General features: G+C 40.5%; 1 protein-coding gene across 2 annotated transcripts in view; it reads left to right on the top strand.

Annotated features, from left to right (window-relative positions):
• Positions 1-2,567, top strand: part of ZNHIT6 (zinc finger HIT-type containing 6) — a 60,821-nt gene extending 58,254 nt beyond the window's left edge. The window contains exons 10-11 of one of the 2 annotated variants that reach the window (XR_004423972.1): positions 533-645; positions 1,119-2,567. Coding sequence is in view for 1 of the 2 variants with exons in the window: in XM_033115997.1 (XP_032971888.1) it covers positions 533-573 (41 nt within the window). In the remaining variant the exon portion in view is untranslated. Of the gene's footprint in view, positions 1-532 lie in introns of both variants that reach the window. The other variant, XM_033115997.1, reaches the window with a different exon arrangement.
• The last annotated feature ends 21,381 nt before the right edge of the window (positions 2,568-23,948 follow it).

Below are 23,948 nucleotides of genomic sequence, written 5' to 3'. Positions count from 1 at the left end.
TAGACTTGCTTGCTCTAGTCAGGACAGCTCTTTTACAGGAACACCATTTCTACTCTTAGTCTTCTTTCGGGTGAGAGGAAGGAGATGGCGATTAGCTAGTCTTCTGTCAGCCCACATTCACTCAACATATACTGACCCTCAATTTTAAGTTTAAAAAAAATCATGGAAAAATGTATTGCAACCACACTTGGCTGGCCAAAGTGATAATAGTGGTCTATTCAGTGGTGCAAGGATGGGCTCATAACCACACTGTGAAGTGCCCATTCCCAAGTCTTCCACAGAATCAGGAAGGATGTTACCTCACAAAATATAATTGCCACTTTCAGACATCATTTCTCTACTTATTGTGGCCAGAATTGTATATCCCGGCTGCCTGAGACATGACATGGTTGGCCTGTCCCTGTGAGCAGTGCTGTTGGTATGCATCAGAAGGGAGGAGAGAAGAGGGAAAAACAGAGCAGGCTAAACAGAAACAGTATAAACACTTGACTGTATGTTTACTTCTTTTTTTTTTTTTTTTTTTTTTTTTCAGTAAAAAGTGAATCTACCAAGAACATTGGCAGTGAACATTGAGCACTTCTGGAGGAAGAAAATCCCCAGCCAGTTGCAGAGGACTGTGCATTGACTAGCTGTTGGATGATTGGGGTATTGTCAGTGGGTGGTTGGAATTTTTGTTTCTCTGAAAAGTAATTAAACAATCTAATTTTTTTTCCCAAAAACATGTGTTTGCTAGCCTCTCGAATTGAGTTACAAGACCCTTAATCCTACTTGCAACCCCTTTTTTACACCTAATTGACATACTGGTTATTTAATTCAGCCCTGCTGAGTTCTGTAGGCTGAAAACTTTTCTGTTGTTTGGTTTGATGCAAAACAAACCTAAGCATCACCTGTGTCCTGTGTCAGCCACAAAGTTGTCATTCTCTTCAGTGGAACCTCACTAAACAGAAAGGCTGTGGACACATCTAGCCATCAGTTGCCCATTCTTGCCTTGGGATTCTTGCCTTGGGATAACTTACCCTCTTGAGATGATTGAATGGGTCTTTTGTACTTGGGTAGGACCAGTCAATGTCCTGTGGAAAGGCTGAATATATGCTATTAACTACTATTTCTATATTCAGTGCAGAAAACCAGCGGCTCCACATTGTTGTTTGAACCCTCAGTGCTCCTAAATTTGACTGTACTTGTTCCCACGGTGAGCTGTGTCTTATTATGAACTCTGTGCCTTTCATCCCATTTCCATTCCATCTTGTCACTGCCATGCAGGGCTCTTGTGTTGACCAGTTTTATGCTGTGTTTTGAAACATCTAGCAATAACTAAAGAAAAAACACTTGGAACTCTTCAGTGTTATTGGAATGTATATGTGTATTTTTGTATATACCTGGCCTAATTTATACCTTATGGCAGTTCAATACTTGGTGATCTCACATATTGAAATTAAATTTTCCTAGTTTTATTGGAATTTATAGTTATGAAATTGCAGCATGACTATAAGAGTAAAAGATTATTACATCTGGGTTGCATCTGTGTACTTAATGGTTAAGAAAACAAAGATAAACTTGGATATTAGTGAAATTCATTTTTAGTTTACAACTGGAATAAATTTTAGACCAAAAGGAAACCAGAGGCATTAATTAAAGGCACTTGGAAAGATTAGAAATATGAAAAGATAATGAGAAGATGAGCCTAGAAGAAGCTTGTAGAATACAAGTATGTATAACTTGGGGTAGAAATTGGAGAAGAGACTCAAAAGACTAAAATGCCACAGAGACCCTTGGTATAAAAGTAATAGTGGGAATGGAATTTACAGGAAGTAAGGTGTAAGAAATATAAATATGTCCTAAAGTAACTTCAGGAATCTCCTTCATACAGTAAAATGTGCAGAATTATGTTTTTCACAATATTACTGGGGAGACAACTAAATGGGATTTCAAGGAATTCATATTTAATCTAAAAGGGAAATTTGTCTTCTTGAAACAGACAAGAAATAGGATGAATTGAATCAAAGTGTGAATAGTTGAATAGAATTGTTAGTGGGAAAGTGGGATAAAGTACACAGAAAGACATGTGATCTGAATATCAGGGTGGAGAGCAATTTCCTGACAGTGAAATCTGTTATGAGGTAGTCTCATTTCCAAGAAAAGCGCTGAGTTCCATCCCTTGTAGAACTTAAATTGAAAACTGGACACAAACCAATAGTCTCGTTCGTCTCTCTTTGGAGAGAAAAAGAAAACTGGACACAAACCAAAGGATTTATCCTGTGTTTTGTCATCTGCCCAAAAGGAAAAAGAAAGGGAAAAAAAAAAAATCCATATGAACTAATGCATCTTTGCCCTCTCTGTTGTCTGTAATTCTGTTAGACTTTTTAATTGTAGATTATTCCTTAGGAAAGAATTTCACTAGCAAAGTTCCCTTACATGTAACTGTCAGCTCATTTGATTAATAAGCACATTTATTCCCACAAGATTTACAATAAACATGTGTTTTAGTGAATAACCATGTCAATTGTTTGGAGGGGGGTGAAATTGGAATAATTCACTGAGAGCCCTAGAAATTTGTAATATTAAGACCCAGTTTCTTTTTTTAGAGAACCTCTCCATTTTGGATTCTTGACAAATTCTGATGAATAAGCAGATTCTTTGACCCATGTTAAGTGTAACATCCTGCATTTTGTTCATGACTCACATTTTAAAAGGAGAAAAGCTCCACCTGGACTTCTTTATTTTTTAAACAATGATTTCAAAGAGAAGGTAGGCCTTTCATAATTGCTAATTATTACATATGGGATTAATAGGCATAAATTACAGTAAACAAAGCTTGCACCTGTTCATATTATAAATATAAATTAAAGAGAGTTACTATAATTTCAAAACAGCTTAAATATAATTTAAATTTAACTATATAATTTAAATATAAAGATATTTAAGATTGCAAAGTATAGTTGAGCCAATTTGTTTTTCTGTAGCAAGTGGTGGGATTCAGGTTCACAATGTAGAGTAAAACTTTAGTTCACCACGTAACTATAATGTCAACAATTTCCTTTATACATTTTGTTTAATTTGGTTAACATACAGTGTGTTCTACCTGATTTCATATTACTCATTACATTTTAAGCAAAAATACCTGGTCTGCTTTTATTTACTCATACACTACTGCATTAAAATGTGTTAAATTTATTTTCAGGTAGCTATTGTGCACTTTTGATTATTAATCAATTGTCCCTCAGTTCTAAGGGCCAAAAACTCAATTCAAATTAGTTTCAGCCCAAATGGCAATTTATTGGCTGGTATACAGGGACGTCCACTCATGACTGAGTCCAAACACCCAAAGAAGCCATCTTTCCATCTCCCATACTTGCATTCGATTTTTTTTGGTCCTGGATTGATTTTCTCATCCAGGCAGACTCTCTCTTAAGGGATCTCTTTGGGGTGCGAGACAGTGAGATGAAGATGGCAGATGACCGCTGTAACTTTCAGCTTATATCGTCATAACCAAAGCATGGTAGCAAGTTACGTAAAATCTGGGGGAAGAACTTTGATTTTGCCCAGATTGGATCACATTCCATCCCTGAGCTAGCTGATCAGGAGAGGAATTCTTCCAAAGGAAAGGGAAATTACCAGAAAAAGGAATGGTGTAGGGAGCAGAAGAGGAAAGGTAGATACTGAGAACACAAAAGTAACAAATGTCCACTGCACCCTATTGGACTTTGAGTAGCAGGAGGTTTCTGATTTGAAATAAAGGGTAAAATTCAAAATTAATCTGCAAACCCTCATTGGCTAATTTCTTCTTGATGCCATTATTGCTTTGAGATGCCGTTATAGGCTTTTAAAAGATGCTTTCCGTTTGTGTTTGAATTGTGGTGCTACTGGTTTGATCAGGTGCACATAGCACCAGTCTATTTCCATCACAGATTTGGAAACTTCCAGTTTCATCAACATGAGAGAAATATTGATTTTGTGATTAGAATCATAGTGGGGGAAAATGCTTCAAAAAATAAAGACAGCTTAAGTAAAAAATAGGCCCTTAAATAAACCTTTGGGGATCTGTACTTCATTACATAGTATTTTCTTTCAATTTAGGTCAATGGAAGCTAACTAGAATAGTGGGGGTGCCAAAAAAATGTATACACATGACTTATATTCATCTTTTGTTATCGATATATACTGAGTATTACAATTTTAACACAGTTTTTTCCTTTTTTAAAATGTATGTACATTTTTGTGGTACCCTCTGTATGTATGCCTATGTTCTTTAAAATGAACTATAATGTAAAGTTGCTATGTTGGAGTATAGTGGACTGCACTCAGTTTGAACTTCATAGCCAGATGCATCCTTTTTAGCCTTTGATGAGCTCCTACATAACTCAGCTATTACCAGTTTTATTTCCTTGCTGAATATAGTAACAAAACCCTTTCCCTCCATGACTTGGCCCTAACCTAATTTTACAGCCGTTTTTTTCCTTAAATTTTCACGCTGCTTCAGTCACAAAACAACATAAAGGTTAGCATATATGCATTAGTCTTTTTCCCCCTGAGGTGCCTTTCTCCTCTTTCATTATCTCCACACCAGCATATCCTTTGAGAGACAGCTTGAGCAGTAATTGCTGGGATCCTCCCATGTAGAAGTCATACTGTCTTATATGTCCCCTGATTGGGTGATGCTAATGCCACTCTGGTTGTTAAACGTGTTTAATATCACAGTGATAATAAGAGTAATAACTAACATGTATTAATAGCTTTCTAAATACCAAGCGCTATTTCTTCCAAGCACTTTAAGTACATCAGCTCATTTCAGATTTCTTAGCACAATCCAGTGAAATAGATGCAACAGTAAAGTCCTGCAATAAGTACAAACACTTCAGTAACATGAGATGGGTTGCTAGGGTGAGCCTGTACAACCAGTTATCCAGGAGGTCCTAGTCTAACTATAGTAGTTTGGCACCACATGGTGGCAGATGTCCACTCAGGAGAAAACGTCAATGGGGACAATTCTAAGTTAGTCCTCTGTCTGACTTGTACAATGAGTCCAGGAATCTCCCAGGTAATCAATGCGCATTTCATCAACCTTATCTAAGAGTAATTCACCCTCTGCCTCCCCACTTCCTGAGACAGCCTGCCATTTCCTCGCCTGGCTTCCCTTTCCCTTTCATATACTTCACCAAGAGTTAAGAATCTGAGTGCACATGCATTTGTGAACAGAGAGGGGCTAAGTGGAGAATGGACCTGATTTGTGTAACTGGGCAGCGTTATTGATGGTGCTTACTATGAGTCCATTTTACAGATGAGAAAACCAAGGCATATAAAGGTGGTTAAAGCTTATTCTTAGGTCAAACAAATGATAAATAATGGAGCTTGGATATTTTCCTTCTTATAACTCCTCTCTGTACCTGGCAGTATCTTTCTTCCTGTCTATATAATTATTGATAAAATTGCTCTGTATTTAACAGGTCTTGAAAGCCAAATCTGTGGTTGATACCTGTATCATCACAGCACCCAGCAGTTTGTGGCATAAAGTAAGCCCTCAATAAAGTTTGGGTATTGAGATAAGGTGGGAGGAGTAGGGAAGCTAAGTTGGAAAAAAAAAAAAATAAGGCTTTGTTCTAGATTGTTGTCTCTCAATCTATAGCAAAGCCCCTGACTGATAGGATAATATTAATAGCTAAAAGCTTAGCATAAGCTAGAAACCATTCTAGGCACGTTACAACTTTCAGTCATTGAATCCTCACAATCCTGTGAGGTAGGCACTGCTGTATTTCCTGGACTTTAAAATGGCATTAATTATAAAATGTGCCAGTTTATGTAACATTAAGGAAAAAATGCTACCAATTAATTTATGACAAAATGCTTTTTAAAAATTCAGTTTAGAATGTTTACATGTATGTAAAGAGCTCTTTTGGCATTTTATTTCACAAATCTAAGATTCCATCAGTTGTAAGACACACCATTTTATAATCCACTAAAAAAACATGGCTTAATTGTGTGACACACCCTGACTTGAGACATTAAAATATGAAAAAAAAAGTGTAGAATTGATGTAATATAATAAGACAAATTTTTATATCGTTCTGTGCTTATATAAAAAAGAAAAACATACGTGAAGTTAACTGAGTAAGGCAGTCCTAAAACTTCATATTCAGTCTAACACTCGTGACTCAGACCTCGTGCAGCAGCGGTTCTTAATGAAGTTCTCCACTACTTCTGCGATTTTCCTCAAAGTACTGCACGTTCCGGTGCTGCTGTTTTCTTCATCAGGTGTTAACAAAAGAGTCAGGACACTCAGGACAATAATTTGTGTACCGAAATACTGAAAGGTCACTGTTGTCCATTCATGCCTCCAAAAACAACCCCCAAGGCCACACATGCACAAGCAATGACAACTACATCGTGGCTGTGTCCGGGCCAAAAGTTATTTTACGACTAAAGATTTCAGAGATGTTAAAATGAGGGTTCTAGAGTCAATCAGGCACAGTACCATCATCCCCATTTTCTATGGGCAAGGAAACCGAGGTCCAAACAGATTGGTCCCTTGGAAAGTAAACAAGTGAGCCAGAATTCAAACCAAGGCAAGGTGCTTCAGCAGGCACGTTTTTAGCCATGAGGCCACATGGCCTCCGGCAGTCACTAGGCCATCTTGAAGTCATACTACGTTTCGTGATGATCTGGAGTGAATACTATAGTTTACTGCTCCTTAAACATGGAAATTATTTGAATAGGCTACTTTATCAACCTATTTTTTTGAAAAAGTAGAACAGTTTCTTCATAGTTTGTGAAACTGCTTTTCTTGGATGCTTTTCTCTTCAAAGATGGACAGCAGGCTGTGTTTCTCCTAGCATGTTTAGTTTCTGTCTTGAATCTTTTATTCATGTTACATATTTTGCTGGTTTGGGCATAAACACTTCAGTTAGTTTGAAACCAGGTTTTAATGCTAATGACAGTTTCTTTCAGTGCGTTCCAAGATATTAGTATCAAGCCTATTTCCGTGTCCGTTATAAAATTATGCCCCACTGAACTGAGTGCGTTGCAGTAGACCCCCAGGAATGTGGCTGTCCAGGACTACCGGGTGAAGGGGCCCACGTGGGAAGGACATAAGGACGCCAAGGCAATTGTTAATGATTGTCACATTGACTTGCTGTTGAGCTGCAGGAGGAACATGAGCCTGGCGTGCTGGTGACTCCATCTGAGAGCCGTCGGGCAGTACCTCTGGTCAGCAGGGGCGTGGGGGTCAGGCTGGGGGAGTCAGGACTACCAAACGAGAGGAAGCATAATTTCAGGACCCATTGGACATCTTGGGAATGGTTTCAGAAGTGGAAATGGGATGGTTGGAAAAAAGCCATGAAAAAGCCAGAGCAGACAAATGAAGGGCCTTGTAAACAGTGGAATGTGAGTCTTCATTCTTAATTTCATGGAACTAAAGCAAGTGTTCATGCTCTGAACCATGTAACCAAGGACAAGTAAACTAAACCACGTCGTTTTTGAAAAGGGAAACTTCCTATCTCCCTCAGGTATGCAATACAGGGACTATCAAAGAGTGGTTTCATTTCTGTATGTCAGAAAACTTCCCTTCTCCCTGCAAAGCACTCAAAGTTATTTTCACTGTTTGAGAAGAGATTCTCACACGCCACCTCTTGGTATCATAATTTCTTTTGGCTCCTGGAACAGTTGATTCTAGTATAAGTCCATATGGTATGAATCTGCGGTACAAAGACAGTCCCGGAAGCCCAATAACTTCTTGTTTTTCCTAGAGCCCTGTGGTCCTACCCTTGACTGATGCTCTGTGTTCCTAAAGAAAAACAGTAGAGTCCGATCTGTGTGTTTTGAAGTTTCGGTGGTTGGTTAAGCAGATGCAGTGACGCTGTGCTTTGGGACTCCTGCCAACACAGAAGAGACAGCAACTTTTTCCATGTTCCTGACAGACTGGAAGGTGTTTTTTCAAATGCTCTGCTTCAGATCTCTCCCTGGAAAGGTTGGTCAGTTGTTCAGCCAACATCCCCCAGCTCGAGCATTTTAGAAGCCTGTAAATAGTTTCTGCCACTTTGGACCCTCACAAACAAAACTTCTAAGCATTAGCAATGGAGGTGGCGAGGAAAGCCAAGCGAGAGCGGGCAGCTAATTCCAGGTAAAGAATTAATGGGATTTTGCAAGAAGGAAGCTACTGTTTGTGGCTGACCTACAGTCGAAGGGAGAGCATGATCCAGACGTTCTTTTCTCGCTTTCCTAAGTGGTAAGGAGAGCAGTTTCAAGGTTTGGTTTTATTTTCTTTCTGAACAATCATGATTCTCTTTTCTCCCTACCAGGCTTGTGTGCCCCTTAGGCGTGAGAGGGAAAGCAAGTTATTTCTCTACATCTTTAGCGCATCAAAAGTACTTTATTTGACATTCTGTAACTTAATCCATCCAAAAGTATTTTATAATATTCTGTAATCTCCTGTAGTCCTATTTAGTATTTTTCTAAAGAGCAGTAATGAATCTGTAAAACTTAGGCCAAGTGATGGTACCAGTATAAATTATATTAAAGGGTAAGATAAAAATCTGTCGTTTGCTACCCAACATGCATCCTCCTTTCTGGTAACCATACCTTGCGTCCCTTTGGGAAACTACCAGCTCCGCCCTGTTCTGAGCCATCTGGTTTGAATGAGATTAAGCCCAACCCTAGCTCTGGAGTGGGTTTTCATCAACCTAAACAGATCAGTCTCCCACTGCTAATCACACGCTTGGTCCAAGCTGTGCGGGTGACCTAAGCTGGTGCGCTCTGAGGGAACGAAGAACAGACAGGGCACAGAGTGTCCCCTGCTGTAAAGAAGCAAGCCTAAAAGCGGGTCAGCCTGTTTTGCTACTACAAGGAGAGCCAGCCCGAGACTGGTGACAACTCCGAGGAAGCTGATTCGGTCTAGATTAAGCCAAGCCATCTATCCCTGTGGAATGTTCACTTGCATTAGCCAAGACATTCTTTATTTTTTTTTTCCTTATTCGAGTTTCTGTAAGTTGAATTTTCTGTCAACTGTGTCAAAATTTGATACCAGGAAATGAAGTGTAGCAAGTTATAGGCCCTGATTTATGGATTTGGCTGAATCAAGATGGTGAGGAGAACGTCTGTCTCCTAGGCCAGAATGTTAGTTAGTAAGGATTACATTGATCTGTAAAAGTCAAAACAATCTTAACTGTCCCTTTAAGGACATTCTGTGGAAGTTGCACACAGCACTTCTGTTGACCTCCTGTTTGCGGAACGGGGCCACGGCTACTTGAAAGGAAATGGAAGAAACTCTTTATGCTGGGTGGCAGTGTGCCTAACTAAAAGTTGTAGATTTTACCAAGAAAGAGAATTAAATGGGTATTGGGGGACAAGTAACAGTCTTTACCACAGTTGGCCGTTAGCCATTCTTGCTTTATGATACTGTAATAGCTGGTTATTCCATTGTCTAATGTATATTGGCACCTTCAGACCATATGTCTCCCTGGGCTGCAGCATTAAGGGACTTGGACAAAAAGTTCAGGCTGTAGAATGTATTGGTTATAGGTTGGAGCCTTTGAAAATCTTAGAAAAAAGATTTGCTTTGAAGCTAATGCTTCTAAAAACTAAAAAGAAATGAAATACAAGAGACACTTTCTGCCTGTGACCTGCAATGTAAGTTAACTGAGTACAGTAGTCTTGACCCTTAACTGAATGGAAAAGACAGAGTCCTTCCTAAAGTTAGGTTAGTGTGAGCAACAGAAGTTAGAAGGGGAAAACACAGTATAGAAAGATTAGGACCTGGAATAAGTGTGATCTCAGGGCCTCAATTCTAGAATCTTCTTGTGAACCTGTCGAAATAAATCCTCTTCCAACCTGTCCAAAGGGACATCCATGTCCCTGGAAAAGATGCAGCTGCTGTGCAGCCTTCTAAAAGGGACAGTAATTGTTCCTCCCTCTCCAGATCATTATTTTGTATCGCTCCATGCAGAGGCCAGTATGGAAGCAGAAGCCATCGATTTATAGCCATCCCAAACCGGTATTCTAAATGAAAACTATCAATCAACTAGACCTCTACTGTTTACTAACCCATGGAATGGACCGTTGTATTAATCAGGGGTCTCCAAAGAAATAGAACCAATAGGATGTGTGTGTATACATATATACGGGGGGTAGAGGGTGCCAAAAACATGTATACACACGACATGTTCACTTTTTATTGTCAATATATCTTACAATTTTAATACAGTTTTTTCCTTTCTTAAAATGTGTATACATTTTTTTGGCCGTGTGTGTGTGTGTGTGTGTGTGTGTGTGTAGAAAGAGAGATTTATCACAGGAATTGGCTCATGTGATTATGGAGGCTGGCAAATTCCAAGATCTGCAGGGTGAGATGGCAGGCTAGAGACGCAGGAGAGCTGATGTTTCCATTCAGGTCTGAAGGACTGTCCCAGTTCAAGGCAGGAGGAATTTTCTCTTACTTGAGGGAAGGTCAGCCTTTTTGTTCCATTCGGGGCCTTCATCTGAGACCCTCCCTCCCACGTTAAGGAGGGCAATCTGCTTTACTCAGTCTTCTGATTTAAATGTTAATCTCATCCAAACAAGGCCCTTACAAAAACACCTAGACTAACGTTTGACCAAACATCTGGGCTCCCCATGCCTACTCAAGTTGATACATAAAATTAACCATCACAACCAGAAACATATAGATGGGAGCCAACTAAAGTCATGAGAGATTTATATCACAGAGAAACCCCCAACTCTGACAAAATGAGTGCACAGCCCCTAAATCAGACCGCAGAGTCCTTTTCACCACCACACGCACTCCCACTTACACCAACAAGCGGAGGCTGCTCAAGCTGCTGCATCCTCTGAAGAGGCCCTCTCCCAAATACTGCACGAGGGAGATCCCCTTGGAGAGTGATGCGGAGGCAGCCCTATACCTTCGCTGCCAGATAGGGAGTCTGCCATTTCTGTTCCCACACAGTGTAACATGAGAGGACTGCTGGCCACTGGATGTTTTGTCCTTCGCAGTTTGGAATTTTTATTGTTGTTCTGTTCTCTCTCTCTTATTAGATAACAAGGTGTGGTTAAACGTATTATTACCCACAGATCACTGAACCAAGAAGAGTCACTTGACATGATTTGCACATTGATATGAAATATTGGATTTGGATCTAGCTTTAGTAACTGGATGAGATTTCATACTATCTCCCTTTGGGAGGGAATGTAACCTGTGTGTGTGGAAGCTATGGGTTGCTGTTAGGCAGCCAAAATCTGGACTGTCCGGCATTTCTTCGTCCTTCTATCTGGACTCCACATTTCCTTTGAAAGACACCCGCCCTCATTCTCAAGTGTGTGGTTGGGATGGATACCCTCCTGCCCACTCTACCTTCCCAGACTCAGTAATTGGATCAGGAATGGGCATGTGAATCTGTACCAGAGTGAGCCTCCAGATTTTTACTAGGAATACTGAAACTCAGGCTCTCTTCCTCATTTGGTCTAACATGTGGGCCTGTGAGCTTTAGAACTGCTGTAACCAGTTTTGGTGCCATAAGAGGAGCCAGCCTGAGAATCACCCTAGAAGCAGAGTTGAGACATGGATCCCAGTCACCACATTTTGCTTTTCATTTTCCAGTCATTCTGGAGTGCTTCCCCCTCGTTTGCAACAGGAACAAAGTTACCCAAGTGATATGGAGAACGGGAGGAAATGTATTGGCACCTCCTTTTAGTGTCATCTTTTCCAAACCGCTCTTCCCGGTGATCACCTCCTAGATGTATGATTAAAATCTGCAGAACCACAGAATCTTAGGATCTTAGAATCAAAGGATCGTAGAGATCAACTAGTCCGGGGCCTCCCAAGGTGCCTCGGAGTAAGCAAGATGATTTTTAGGTGATTCATGAATATTTGTTATTTTGATAAATATAATTATTATAATGAATCCTAGTAAAATGCAACTAGCATTTTCACATCAAACTTGTGATTTCACAGGTTTTATGTAATGCTTTTACTGAAGGGGAAATTGAAGCTTTGAGAGATTAACGGCTTTTAAAAGGATTGCCCAGTTGGTGAATGAAGGTTGAGAGAGATTAAATGTGGAATCTTATAACTGGAAGGGATCCTAGAGATTATGAAGTCACTTCCCCACCCTCACTCACCTCCAATGTCAGAATTCTCTCCAAAGCCTCTCTCACAAAAGGTCATCCAGCCTCTGTTTGAATACCTCCAAGGATGAGAAGCTGATCACCATTTGAGGCAGCACATTCCATTTTAGCGGTTCTGATAGTTAGAAAATCCTCCCTTATACTGAGCCAAAATCAGCCCCTTGACATGTCTTTACATTTGATTCCAGTTCTTCCTTCTGAAGCCACTCCCCACCTTCACATGTTTCAAGACAATTACTCGGCCCCCCACCCCACTCCTCCTTCAACGTACACGCACAAACACCAAGTCTCTTTTCATGGAATGTGATTCGGAGTCACTGCAGCATTTTCTCATCATTTTGGCTTTTCTAAATTTAACGCTCAAATGTCTTGGTTGTTAGTAAAGCTGTGTGTCTAGAACACTATACACACACACACACACAGTGTAGGCTATACTAGAGCTATCCTACTCTTTGTCCTAGACCTTATGTTTCTATTAAGGCGGAGATCACATCCCATGGTTGACCATTGAGTGACAGCATCCATCCATTTTTTACCATCATTTAATAGTCAACTAGCTGGCTGACTCTTTGCTCACAACTTGTAACTTATTCTTACTCCTTTTCATTCCATCATTTCAGTCTGTTGAGATTTTTTTTGGATCTTGATTCTATCAGCCAATTTATTAAATCCGGGAGTAATAGAGCATGAGGGCTACCCTCAAAACTTAATACAAGTAATATTAGGATACATCAAAATGTAGCGAATGAGGGAAATAATAAACTTATGGAACCAAGTATCCTAAAGACTGATGTAGACTGAAAATATTAATTGGGCTTGAGATAGATCAATAAGAGATTGAGAGAGATTTTAGGAGATTATTCAACTGTCTTAATACAGTGTCCTAACCTTGCCTGTCTAGTGTCCCTACTGGTCAGTATCAGAGACAGAACACTGTGTTACACGAGTCACAGGTCTAACTGCATAAAGTTCCTTACCAATTCCCCTGCTGTCCCTGGAGCTCATCCAGTATACTGATTGCAGGAACTGGCTTGGGAGTTAAATAGAACAGAGTTCAAATCCTGACTCTGACTTACTATCTGTATATCCTCTCACAAGCTCTGTAGCCTCTCTGAGGCTCGACCAAGGAAACAATATGGCCCCTGTCTCAGGCTTATAAGAATTACATACAGCAGGTACATGAATAACATTGTTTCACTCCATGTCACTTCATTATGTTGATGTGATGTGATAGGAACTTTATTCTGGTTCATATCAATCGGCCTGTGGGAAAATTGGTTCTGTTGTACGTTTTTTTGCTTAAAGGTGTAGAGCCTATCAGCAACATTCAGTGAGGACTTTCCATATAAAGCATCTGGGACATGGTCAACACTCAATATACTGTGGCTATGATTGTTCCTAAATCTATTGATACAAAAAATAACTAGGTTGAAAATAAAAATTAGCCCATGAAGACTGGAGCTGTAACCTTGGATACTTTGGTCAATTTCTGTCCTGAAGTACTTCAATCCAGATACTCCGTTAATTTGGTGAAGAAAATTCCTGACCTTCCTAGGAATATTGGGAGGAACAGAGCTAGGAGAGATTCAGAGAGCAGCTTTGATGAAGGAGCTAGCAGAAACCAGCTGCAAATGTTTTCTTCACCAGCAGGCTAAACAGCGAGGTCTGGCAGGCACAGAGGTGTCCTGCCCATCAGGAGGCCACTCACTCTGAGTGTCACCTCCAGAAGCAGCCAAGCCCTTCTAGACGTTCCATCCAGAGGGATTTTAGGAGACCCCAGGGCTTAGGAGTGAAGAGACAGAAAAGGAGCAATAGGTGGGTTATTTCTTTCCAATATATTTTTTTTTTTTTTTGAACCTGCGATTTGCCATCCCACCCGAACAGTTTTGAATGGAAAGAAGAGGCTGGAGGCATGTGTTTGGGCAGGCACAAGCTTCTGAGGATTGTGCTTTCAAACACGGACTGGGCTTGCCAGAGTTGGGCGAGGGTGGCCCCATCTGATCTGAGGATTATTGTCAGGCAGGAGGTTTTAAAATTGTAAATCCCAGTTTTTTAACATGCAGGAAAACACCTGGCTTCCTACCCTGTGAAATAGATGGCTTCACTTGTCTTCCCCTTATTTTGAAGAGTTTTTAGATCTAGTGCTTTTTCTTTTTCATCAGCAAAAGAGTAATCAATGCCTAGATATCCATGTCTGGGCCCTACTGTTAAGACTCACAAAGGCTGCTAGATTTATGCTTTCTGGTGACTCCATGGTTTACATCAACTCTCCTTCTCATGGCCATTCCTTTAGCATTTAAGGCTGCCTTATTAAGATGGGTGCTAATAGACTTCTATTACTTGGAGGTTTTCAGGGTGTTTAATTGGTCGTTCATCTCTAGATATTCAAAGGGTGTGTGTGTGTGTGTGTGTGTGTGTGTGTGTGTGTGTGTGTGTTGTCCTTAGCCACATTGGATGTTGTATTTTTTTTTCTTTCCATTCGGACAAGGTCACATTCAGAGCTCTTCCTCCCTGAGGGGAGGTTGCACATTCGTCACTTAATCTGCCTCCCATTTCCTTCAGTTGGGATCACACAGCCCTTCCTGAGGTATTACCATTTTTCCATTTCTTCTCTGCTCCCTCCTTTCTTTTAATAACTCTGGGAGACAGGGAGGCACCTTGTAAAGTTAATTTCCTCCGAAGCTTTCAAAGCAAAGGCATCTGTCAGCCCAGACACCACCACCCCTCTCCACCCCTCAGCGACGACTCACACCCCTCCTCGAAGCCTTAGTCACTCTGGGCTGTGCCCGCCGCCCAGGACTCTCCATGCCCAGCTCCGTCTCATGGGCACAGTGAATTGCTCTGTCTAGTGGTTCTTTGGTTTGGGTGCGGCGACCCTGTTTGGGAAGGACGAATCTCTCCACCTACTTGCCCTGCACCTTCCACCCCTTTTTCACATCCAAAATGTGCTCCCTCTTCCCCTTCACTGCTTTCTGCTTCTCTCCGGTACTTTCAGGACTCAGGAGCTGGCTGCCTGCCTGTCCCAGGGATGGCATTTCCTCTTCAAAGGCCTGTGGCCACAACCACCCAGCTCTACGGAGCACACAAGCCTTTGGAATGGCTGTGGCTTTGCTGCCTGCCGACTTGGAAGGCAAGGGCAGTTTTTAAACACCCCTTTGGTTTCATGGGGTGAAGCTTTTCTCAATCCTATTTTATTTATGCGAACATGATCTGTGGCTTTTGAATGTTTGTGTTAATGGACTAAGCTGAAAGCAGTTCCTCTTACCAGAAAGAGGGCCCAGCACAGCTGGGGGCCAGGCTGCTCAGCCCAGGCGAAAGCTGGCCCAAGAGGAACAAGTCTCCAGCCAAGGAAGTCTGGAAGCTTCGCGAGGAATTCACGGAGGCCTTCGTGGGCAGCAGCGGTCAAAGCTAGGATCACAGGCTGGGCCACGAAACTCAAGCAATTCCTTTGATTCATAGGGAGGGCTGGAGGACAGACACCTAGAGTTTTGCAAATACATGTTTGAAATTGTGCATATATTTACCAAAAAACTCTGTGGTTTGCAACAGCTTGGGTATTGGAACTTTCTGCTCACATTCCCAGCTGGCTTGGTTGATCCCCGAATCATTTGTCTATAGGTGACCTGTCATCTGAAAGTGTGGCAGAGTTCTGGCTCAGCCGACTAATGTGCTTCCTGTGTATTTCCTTTCTCTTCTCTCTTCCTGGTACTTTAGATGGAAACAGGTACAAAGACCCAAAGGATCCACTAAGTGTATAATCTGTCCATATCCAATGACTGGATAGCCTAGCATTTAAGTGAGGAAGGGAGACAGGAGACAGGCAAGTGGGACCGGAGAAGACAGTATGGAGGGAACGGGATCCTCAAATTTTCCATGAGGACCAAGGAACAAAGTAGAAGGGATTCAGTCAGGGGTGGGCTATCCTCAAGGGTAGACACACAGTCTCTCCAACAACAACCATAGCCTGTGTAGCCCTGGGTCCAATAGCCCTGGAAACCTATATGCTCTTGAACCAAAGGTAGGGGACGCACCTGGATAATTCGAGTGAGGATGTGGGCGTGCTGAGAAACCCCTCTCCCTCCAAACTAGACGGACCTGAACAAAACTAGTTGTGAATCTTCCTAGGAGTTGGGCTAAACGGCAACTCCACCAGGAATGTTGGCTAAGTTATTAACCTTAAACGAAGGGGATAGCTAGAGTTGAAAGCTATAGGGAACTACGGCAGAGAATTCATGTAGGGCTCCACAGAAGACAGAAGTTACAGTTCTTGAGGCAAAACATTTCAGGGTTTCTTCATTTAAAATGTTGATTCAGTGTTGGTGACTCTCTCTGGTCAAGCTATACCCTCTCCTTGGGGAATGTCTTCTAACTCCTTGGTGCACCGATAACTGCATATTTTGAATCTCTCTCCTGAACTCAGACCCAACAGCTAACTGCTTACTTGACATGTCATCACACATGTACGCAGTGTGATCCCAGCTAATTCTTCCTTTTCTCCCCCTGCCCCTGAGTTACCCATTGTCATCACCATTCCCCCAGTTGCTCGTGCCAGATATATCAGAGTTACCTCTGCTTTTTTCTTTTCCTGTAACACTCCCACCGCCAGATCCTGTATATTCTAGCTTCTAAATAGCTCTTTGTTCTCTCTACATCTCTTTATTTCTTTAGCTACCAAACTTGTCCAGGTTACCATCTTTTCTCATCTAGCTATTTCATTGGTCCTCTGACTGGTCTCTTACCTTCTATTCTTATCCCCTTGCAGTCCATTCTGTACACACCAATTAGAATAATATGTCCGAAATATAATCTGATCATGTTTCTTGCCTGCCCAAAACCTTTGAGTAGCTTTTTACTGCTTTTTAGATAAAGTCCAAAGTCCCAATTTCAACCTTGCCTACTCCTTCTAGCCCCATCTGTCACTAGGACAGAGACCTTGTGTTTCCATTTCACTGCTGTTCCCTCAGCACCTACAACAATTTCTACCACAAGGTCACTCTCTATAAACGGTGGTAGCATGACTGAATGCATGAATGAATTAATAAATGAATACACGGAATTTCTATGCATTTGAGAATAATCAAGGAGAATGAGTGGAGACTAATATTAAAGTCCCTCAGGGTAACCGTTCTTTTTTTTTTTTTTTTTTTTTTTAAGATTTTATTGGGGAAGGGGAACAGGACTTTATTGGGGAACAGTGTGTACTTGTACTTCCAGGACTTTTTCCAAGTCAAGTTGTCCTTTCAATCTTAGTTGTGGAGGGCACAGCTCAGCTCCAGGTCAAGTTGCTGTTGCTAGTTGCAGGGGGTGCAGCCCCACCATCCCTTGCAGGAGTCGAACCAGCAACCTTGAGGTTGAGAGGATGTGCTCCATCCAACTGAGTTATCCAGGAGCTCAGCGGCAGCTCAGCTCAAGGTGCCGTGTTCAATCGTAGTTGCAGGGGGCGGGAGTTGAGGAGTCGAATAGGCAGCTTTGTGGTTGAGAGCCCACTGGCCCATGTGGGAATCGAACCAGCAGCCTTCGGCATTAGGAGCCCAGAGCTCCAACCACCTGAGCCACCGGGCTGGCCCTCGTGGTAACTGTTCTTTTTCTAACACTTAGATATTTTGATCACAGGGCTGGAACAGTGAAAAGTACTTGAACAAGCACTGCACAAAATGCAAGGAATGGAATGGTTTCCATTTTTCTGCTCCATGGGCTGCCATTCTGGATGTGAGCAGCATGCTGTCAGGTTGTCTGTGGTGTCTGGGAACTGGACAGGTTTACAAGGTAAAGAGAAGACATAGCAATTGGAAAGTTTAGTGGAGGGAATAGTTTTGTTTATTTGTTTTATTGTGTTTTGGGTTGACTAACATCCATTTCACTTCCTAACAATACTCCAAATTCCTTTTGAAGAAGGATCTCTTTCCTCTTGGATGCAGCCTGTTGGGACAATAATTAAGAGCCTGCTTTCCCTTAAGGCCCAAGTTAAGCCAATAAGATGCTTTCTTCCCAGAATTAGGCTCTTGAGCACAGAGATAAACTTAAAACATTTTCTGTGGTGAGGTCACCTCAACACCATACCATGCCTGCTATGAGACCACCAAGCTGGTTCCTGGGGCCCAGTCATGCATTAATTAGCCCAATGGGGGGCTCCCAATAGTTGTTTAATAAATTTATTTTTCCGTAAGTTGGTCAGAATTGTTTCTGTTAGTCATTACTATTAGCGTGATAATGTTGGCACAAGAGAACATGATCAGAATACGAATAGTTCTGATGTCTCTTGATGCTTTGAGCCAAAGACACTAAATGAATCCCAGAATAAACATCAAGTGCAATTTGACGTTGGGAATTCAATAACAACTGACTTTCCTCACATGGAAATGTGTAACATTCAAATGTGGAACTTCTTAGGGATCAGTAGCTCAAAATATCCCTGTTTTCATTGGTCAACTGTATCTAAAAAAAATAAACCAAAACCACACCTTCAGCTTTGTAGCCATAGGAAAACGAAAGACTGAAAATGATGATCCGTCTTATTACCAATCAGGTAAAGACAGATTAAAATAAGGACCATGCTCTTACCAATCAGTTCTGCCAAAACTTAAAAAACTAGCAATGTCCATTGATGCGCATGTGAATAAAGAGCACTCTTTTATTGTTGATAGAAGCTTAAATTGGTCACTCTTTCCGGAAGGCAGTTTGGCAGTGCCTATCCTAAGTCAACACATGCATACCATTTGACCCAGCAGTTCAACTCTCAGAAATAAAAGAAAAAGGATACAGGTATAAGAATGTTCATTGCAGCATTAATCTGCACTATCAAAATATTAGAAACAACCTAAATGGTCCTTAATAGGCTGAATACATTATGGTATATTTTTACCATAATATCAAAATATGAGCTCATGATTCACTCAGGAACCATTATTAAAAATGTAATTGACATGTATATACTAGGTGTAGAATCCACAATATTTTAGTGCGTGTAAAACTCAAGTTACAGAACACTGAATAGAAAATTCCTGTTTTAAAAAAATAAAGCTAATGACATACTTTATAAGTGTAGATATATATATGTGTGTGTGTGTGTATACATACACACACGTGTACATACATATGTAAATAATGTCTGAATGTGCATAGAAAAGATCCAGAAGTATTCATACTGAGCAGTTATTGGTAGTTACTCTTGATGAATGAGAGGAACAATGGAATGGTAGAAGAGTGGAAAAGAAATGAAAATTTGATTTTATAGTCTACATACTTTGGTATCATTTGAATTTTAATTGCCTTTGTACTTTTGTAATTAAAAAAAATGAATTACTTTTGTAATTAAAATAGAAAAAAGGAGTAAAAACTATTACAATATAAATAAATAATCAGAAAGCGGGCAAAATAACCTTTCCTGAGGTCACAGGTAGGTTTTGACCCACCTGTCAGGAAAAGAGTCTGGTCGATCCCAGTAGGTGGAAGCTAAGGGACCAGCCATTCCCAGGACTCAGCCACGTTTCTGTAAGAGATGCACCTAAGCAGGACAGAAGAGTTCCTCCTAGCCAGGTAAAAATCAACCCCTGCAGGACTTGGAATTGTGCACGTGATTGTTTTGATTGGCTCCGCCCATCTTACCTTGAACACCTCCTCCTTTTGTCAGGAACCTTGAATTTGCCATCCTGTTATGGCTGAAGCAAGATTCCTGTCTTTCTAATGGACTTAATGATTCTGACAAGAGTATCTAACTGACAGTAATTAGAACCTCTTAGGTTCATTGAGATGTCATAGCACCACCAGGTGCCTGCTTTTCATGCTGCCTTGCTTGGGCAGAAAATTTAGTTAGTTATTTATATTCTACTTCATTCCAAAACACATTGTATATCAAGTACACTATTTTAGAAAAATCAGAAAATAGCGGATAAAAGGAAAATAGAGGTATAAAAAGATTAAGCCTCAATGAGGTTGTCATACAAGCTATATCCTACTAAAGTTTTATGTACTTAATAAGTTAAGGGTGGACTGCAAATTTGGTTCTCAGTTTCCTAGAGGCCAATGCAAAGTGGACATGATCGGGTACAGGATCAAAGTGACAGACCTGGTTTTCCTGAGCAACGAAAGAATTTCTCAGTAAGTATGATTTTATACATATACATGTGTGTGTGTGTGTGTGTGTGTGTGTGTGTGTGTGTGTGTGTGTGTGTTTGCTTGTAGATCTGAGAAGAAAAATATCCTATGACCATGTTTCCCCAAAAATAAAACCAGGTCTTACATTAAGGTTTGCTCCAAAAGACACATTAGGGCTTATGTTCAGGGGATGTCCTCCCGAAAAATCATGCTAGGGCTTATTTTCCAGTTAGGTCTTATTTTCAGGGAAGCATGCTAAGTCTCATGGACTTGAGAGCTGAATCTTAACTAATGTCAGTGAATTTCCCGTCCTTTTCCAAGACAGCACTAGCTTCCTTCTTTCATGTGAACTGCCTTTAGTTACTTGGTCCCTTGAATTGTTGTCCCTCTTCTCCAGAGGGATGTTTGCTCTTTCTCTCATAGCCATAAGCCTGGGGAAGAATGCTACTTTGTTCAAATTATTCTTATTTTGAAACTTCCTAAAGCTCCTGCCATGTGGTTCCAAGTTTAACCATAGTCACTTTAGACATTATTTTGTTTCCACAATGATGTATGTCAGCAACCACAGAGTGAGCTTCTTGTATTTTTATATCAATATGATACCCTTTGTTTATTTGTTCCTCAGAGGTTTCACTTTCGCTTATGTAATGGGCTTTGGCATTTTTTCAGTCATTACCTCATACTGGGATCTCCTTTTTCTTTGTAAGTCCTGATGCGTCATATTCTTGACTCTCTACTCCCTTGGATCTCTTGGATACAATGCTCTGAACTGGTGGGCAGGAGTGGGTGGGGGCCAGATTACATGACGACTTCTCCACCCTTCCCTACACAAGGGCCTCCTGAGTTTGTCACTGAATCATTTCTGTATTCAGTCTTTTGGCATCCCTCAGAAAGCACACTGGCTTAAAACTACAGCAGTTACAAAAAGCATCCGATTTAGATGGGCCTGGAAGACTGCAGGCTCTACTTCTGGACTGGGCGATGTAGCTCTGAACCCTGCAGAACACAAGGCGCATGCCACCTTAACTTTTATGTACTTAATAAATTAACAGTGACTTTATTCCCACAGAGTCTGGAGCTGGAAGTGGTCAGTCCCCTATGTATATTCCTGTCCAAGCCTACATTATAGGAAGATCTTGAAGGCAACACAACTCTCAGAATATGACTGTTCCTTGGCTTGGGGCACATTTCCCTGAGCAGTTCCGTATTCTTATACACACTGTCTACTTGGATGTCTGATAGGCATTTCAAGTTTAATATGCTCAAAACAGAACTTCTGCTTCATGTTCCCACCCAGCCCCAACCATTACTCTTCTACTCTTTCACACCTTGGAAAATGGTACCACTATTCATCCAGTAGTTCTGTCCAAAAATTTAGGAACTAGGAATCATTTTGGGAATCATGTTCGATCCCTCCTTCCCTTTCCTTCACCTTTCACATCTATTTCAAGTACCCTGTGTCTTCTTCCAAAATATACCTAAATCCATCCACATTTTTCCATACTCATGTCCATCATACTAATCCAAGTTCTTGCCATCTTTTGCCTGAATGACTGATATCACTTACTAGGTTCCCTGCTTCCATTCTTGCTTCCACTACAATCCGTTACCACACAGTAGCCAGGGTGACAGAGCACATTATTCCGTTATTCCGGTGCTTAAAACCTTCCAATGACTTCCTGCTGCTCTCAGAAAAAAAAATGAAATCCCATTACTCCTGGCTACCTCTCAGGTCACATCTCATACCTCTCTCATGTCACTCACTGAGCTCCAGACACACTGGCTCTTTCTCTTCCTCAAAAATTCCAAGTTATTTCTCACTTGTGGCCTTTACACTTGTTATATCCTTTGCTTGGAATGTTTTCATGCAACAGTTTTTCTTATCACTGAAATCTCACTTCTTCAGTGAAATCCCATTTCCAGTACATCTATTAAATAACCCTTTTACTTCCTTCATAACACCTCTTATACTCTGAAAGTATCTTGAGCATTAATTTGTTCTCTTGTTTATTATTTGCCTTCTTTGTCCAGAACATCAGCTCAGTGAAGACAAGGATTTTGTCTGTTTTGTTCACAGCTGTATCTCTGGTGAATATTTTTTAAATAAATAGGTGTATGAAGTAATGGACAAGCAAATATGTCAATTCAACTCAACAAATATTTATTGTACATTTATTATGTACAAGACACTTGCCAGGTGCTTTCGATTCAAAGATTAAACAAGTCCTACTTCTTGCCCTTAATTCTGAAAACATTTTAACCATTTTCTCTAAATATTGCTTTTTTTACATTCTGTTTCTTCCTGACCCCTTTAACATCTCATGTTCCCCATTTCTTTGTCTCTTTTTTTCTGTAGCCTGAGTAATTTCTTCAGCTTCACCTTCCAGTTTCCAAATTCTCTCTCTTTCTCTATCTACTCTACTTTTACTCATTCACTGTGTTTCTAATTTTAATAATTTTATATATATATATATATATTTATATATGTTACTATATTACTATAGTAATATTACTGTATATATATATATATATATATATATATATATATATATATATATATATATATATATATATATAACTAGTAGTAGTATATTCCAAATACTACTCTGGAAATTATATATAATGTATGTTATATGTTATATATAATTTACAGACTAGTATTTGATTCTTTCTCAATTCAGGCAGTTTGAGTCCTGATCTGAAGCTGTTAGCTATTATACTATATTGTGCTTGAACAGACAGGGATTGGGAGAGGACATTTCATCCAAACATTGAATAAAATAATGTCTACCTCCTAGACTATTGTGAGGGTTACTATGTAAGGAACAGCAGATAGCACAGCACATACCATGTGATAAGCACTCCATAAATGCCTACTTTCTTCCTACTTTCATTTTATGCCACCAACTTGTCCATCAGTTCCTCTAGGCATGGGATCATACTATACATGAAGGCAGCCTCACCCCTACAGAACCTAGTACTGATTAGTTGACTGACTAATTGATTGAATGAATATCACTTACATAGTAGCTTTAGTACTTAGGTTGGTATTGCAGTTTATCTCTCAAAGTACCTTACCTCTATCGGCTCAATTTATCAGCACATCAATTCTTAGAGATAAAGTAGACATCTGGCTTTACTGATAAATATAAATGTTACTGAGGTGGGAATAGTTCTTTCTTGGAAGAAGGATGAGTATGAACTATGTGCAACTGGATGAGAAAGAACCAGAGAATATTCCATCTGATTATTGGGCCCTGGGCAACCTCAGAAAGGAGGTGGTGGCAGGAAGCCAGGCTTTTATTCCTCAATGATCTCTTTAGTTCCAACTCTGTCATCAGCCATCTGTGAGAGTTTGGATAAGGTATTCCATCTCTGAATCTTAGCTGCCTCATCATCTAGCCATTGCTCAATGCTTGGACATGGGTTTCCTTTTCCATGACATCTATCACACTTCAGTGAAATCCCATCTGTGCTCCTTATTAGACTCTGAGCTCCCTGAGAGCAGAGACTCCTTATTCACTTGTAACTCCAGCATTGAGTGCGTGTCTGACACATAGAAGATAATCAAATATCTTGTGATCAAATATCTAATAATTTGGATAAAAAAAGGAAAGGAGAAAGAAGAAACAAAGCCAATGCCATAGATACAGATCTAAGGTACCGAGAGAGGAAGCATGCAGGAAACCATGCGAAAGGTGAACCAGAGATGAGCATGCCATCATGGACGTTCAATTAGCTGGGGA

This window comes from Rhinolophus ferrumequinum, chromosome 9 (assembly GCF_004115265.2).
Source record: "Rhinolophus ferrumequinum isolate MPI-CBG mRhiFer1 chromosome 9, mRhiFer1_v1.p, whole genome shotgun sequence".
Classification (NCBI taxonomy): Eukaryota; Metazoa; Chordata; class Mammalia; order Chiroptera; family Rhinolophidae; genus Rhinolophus; species Rhinolophus ferrumequinum.
The sequence above is the reverse complement of the archived record's forward strand: the minus strand, read 5'-3'. Positions and strand labels throughout refer to the sequence as shown.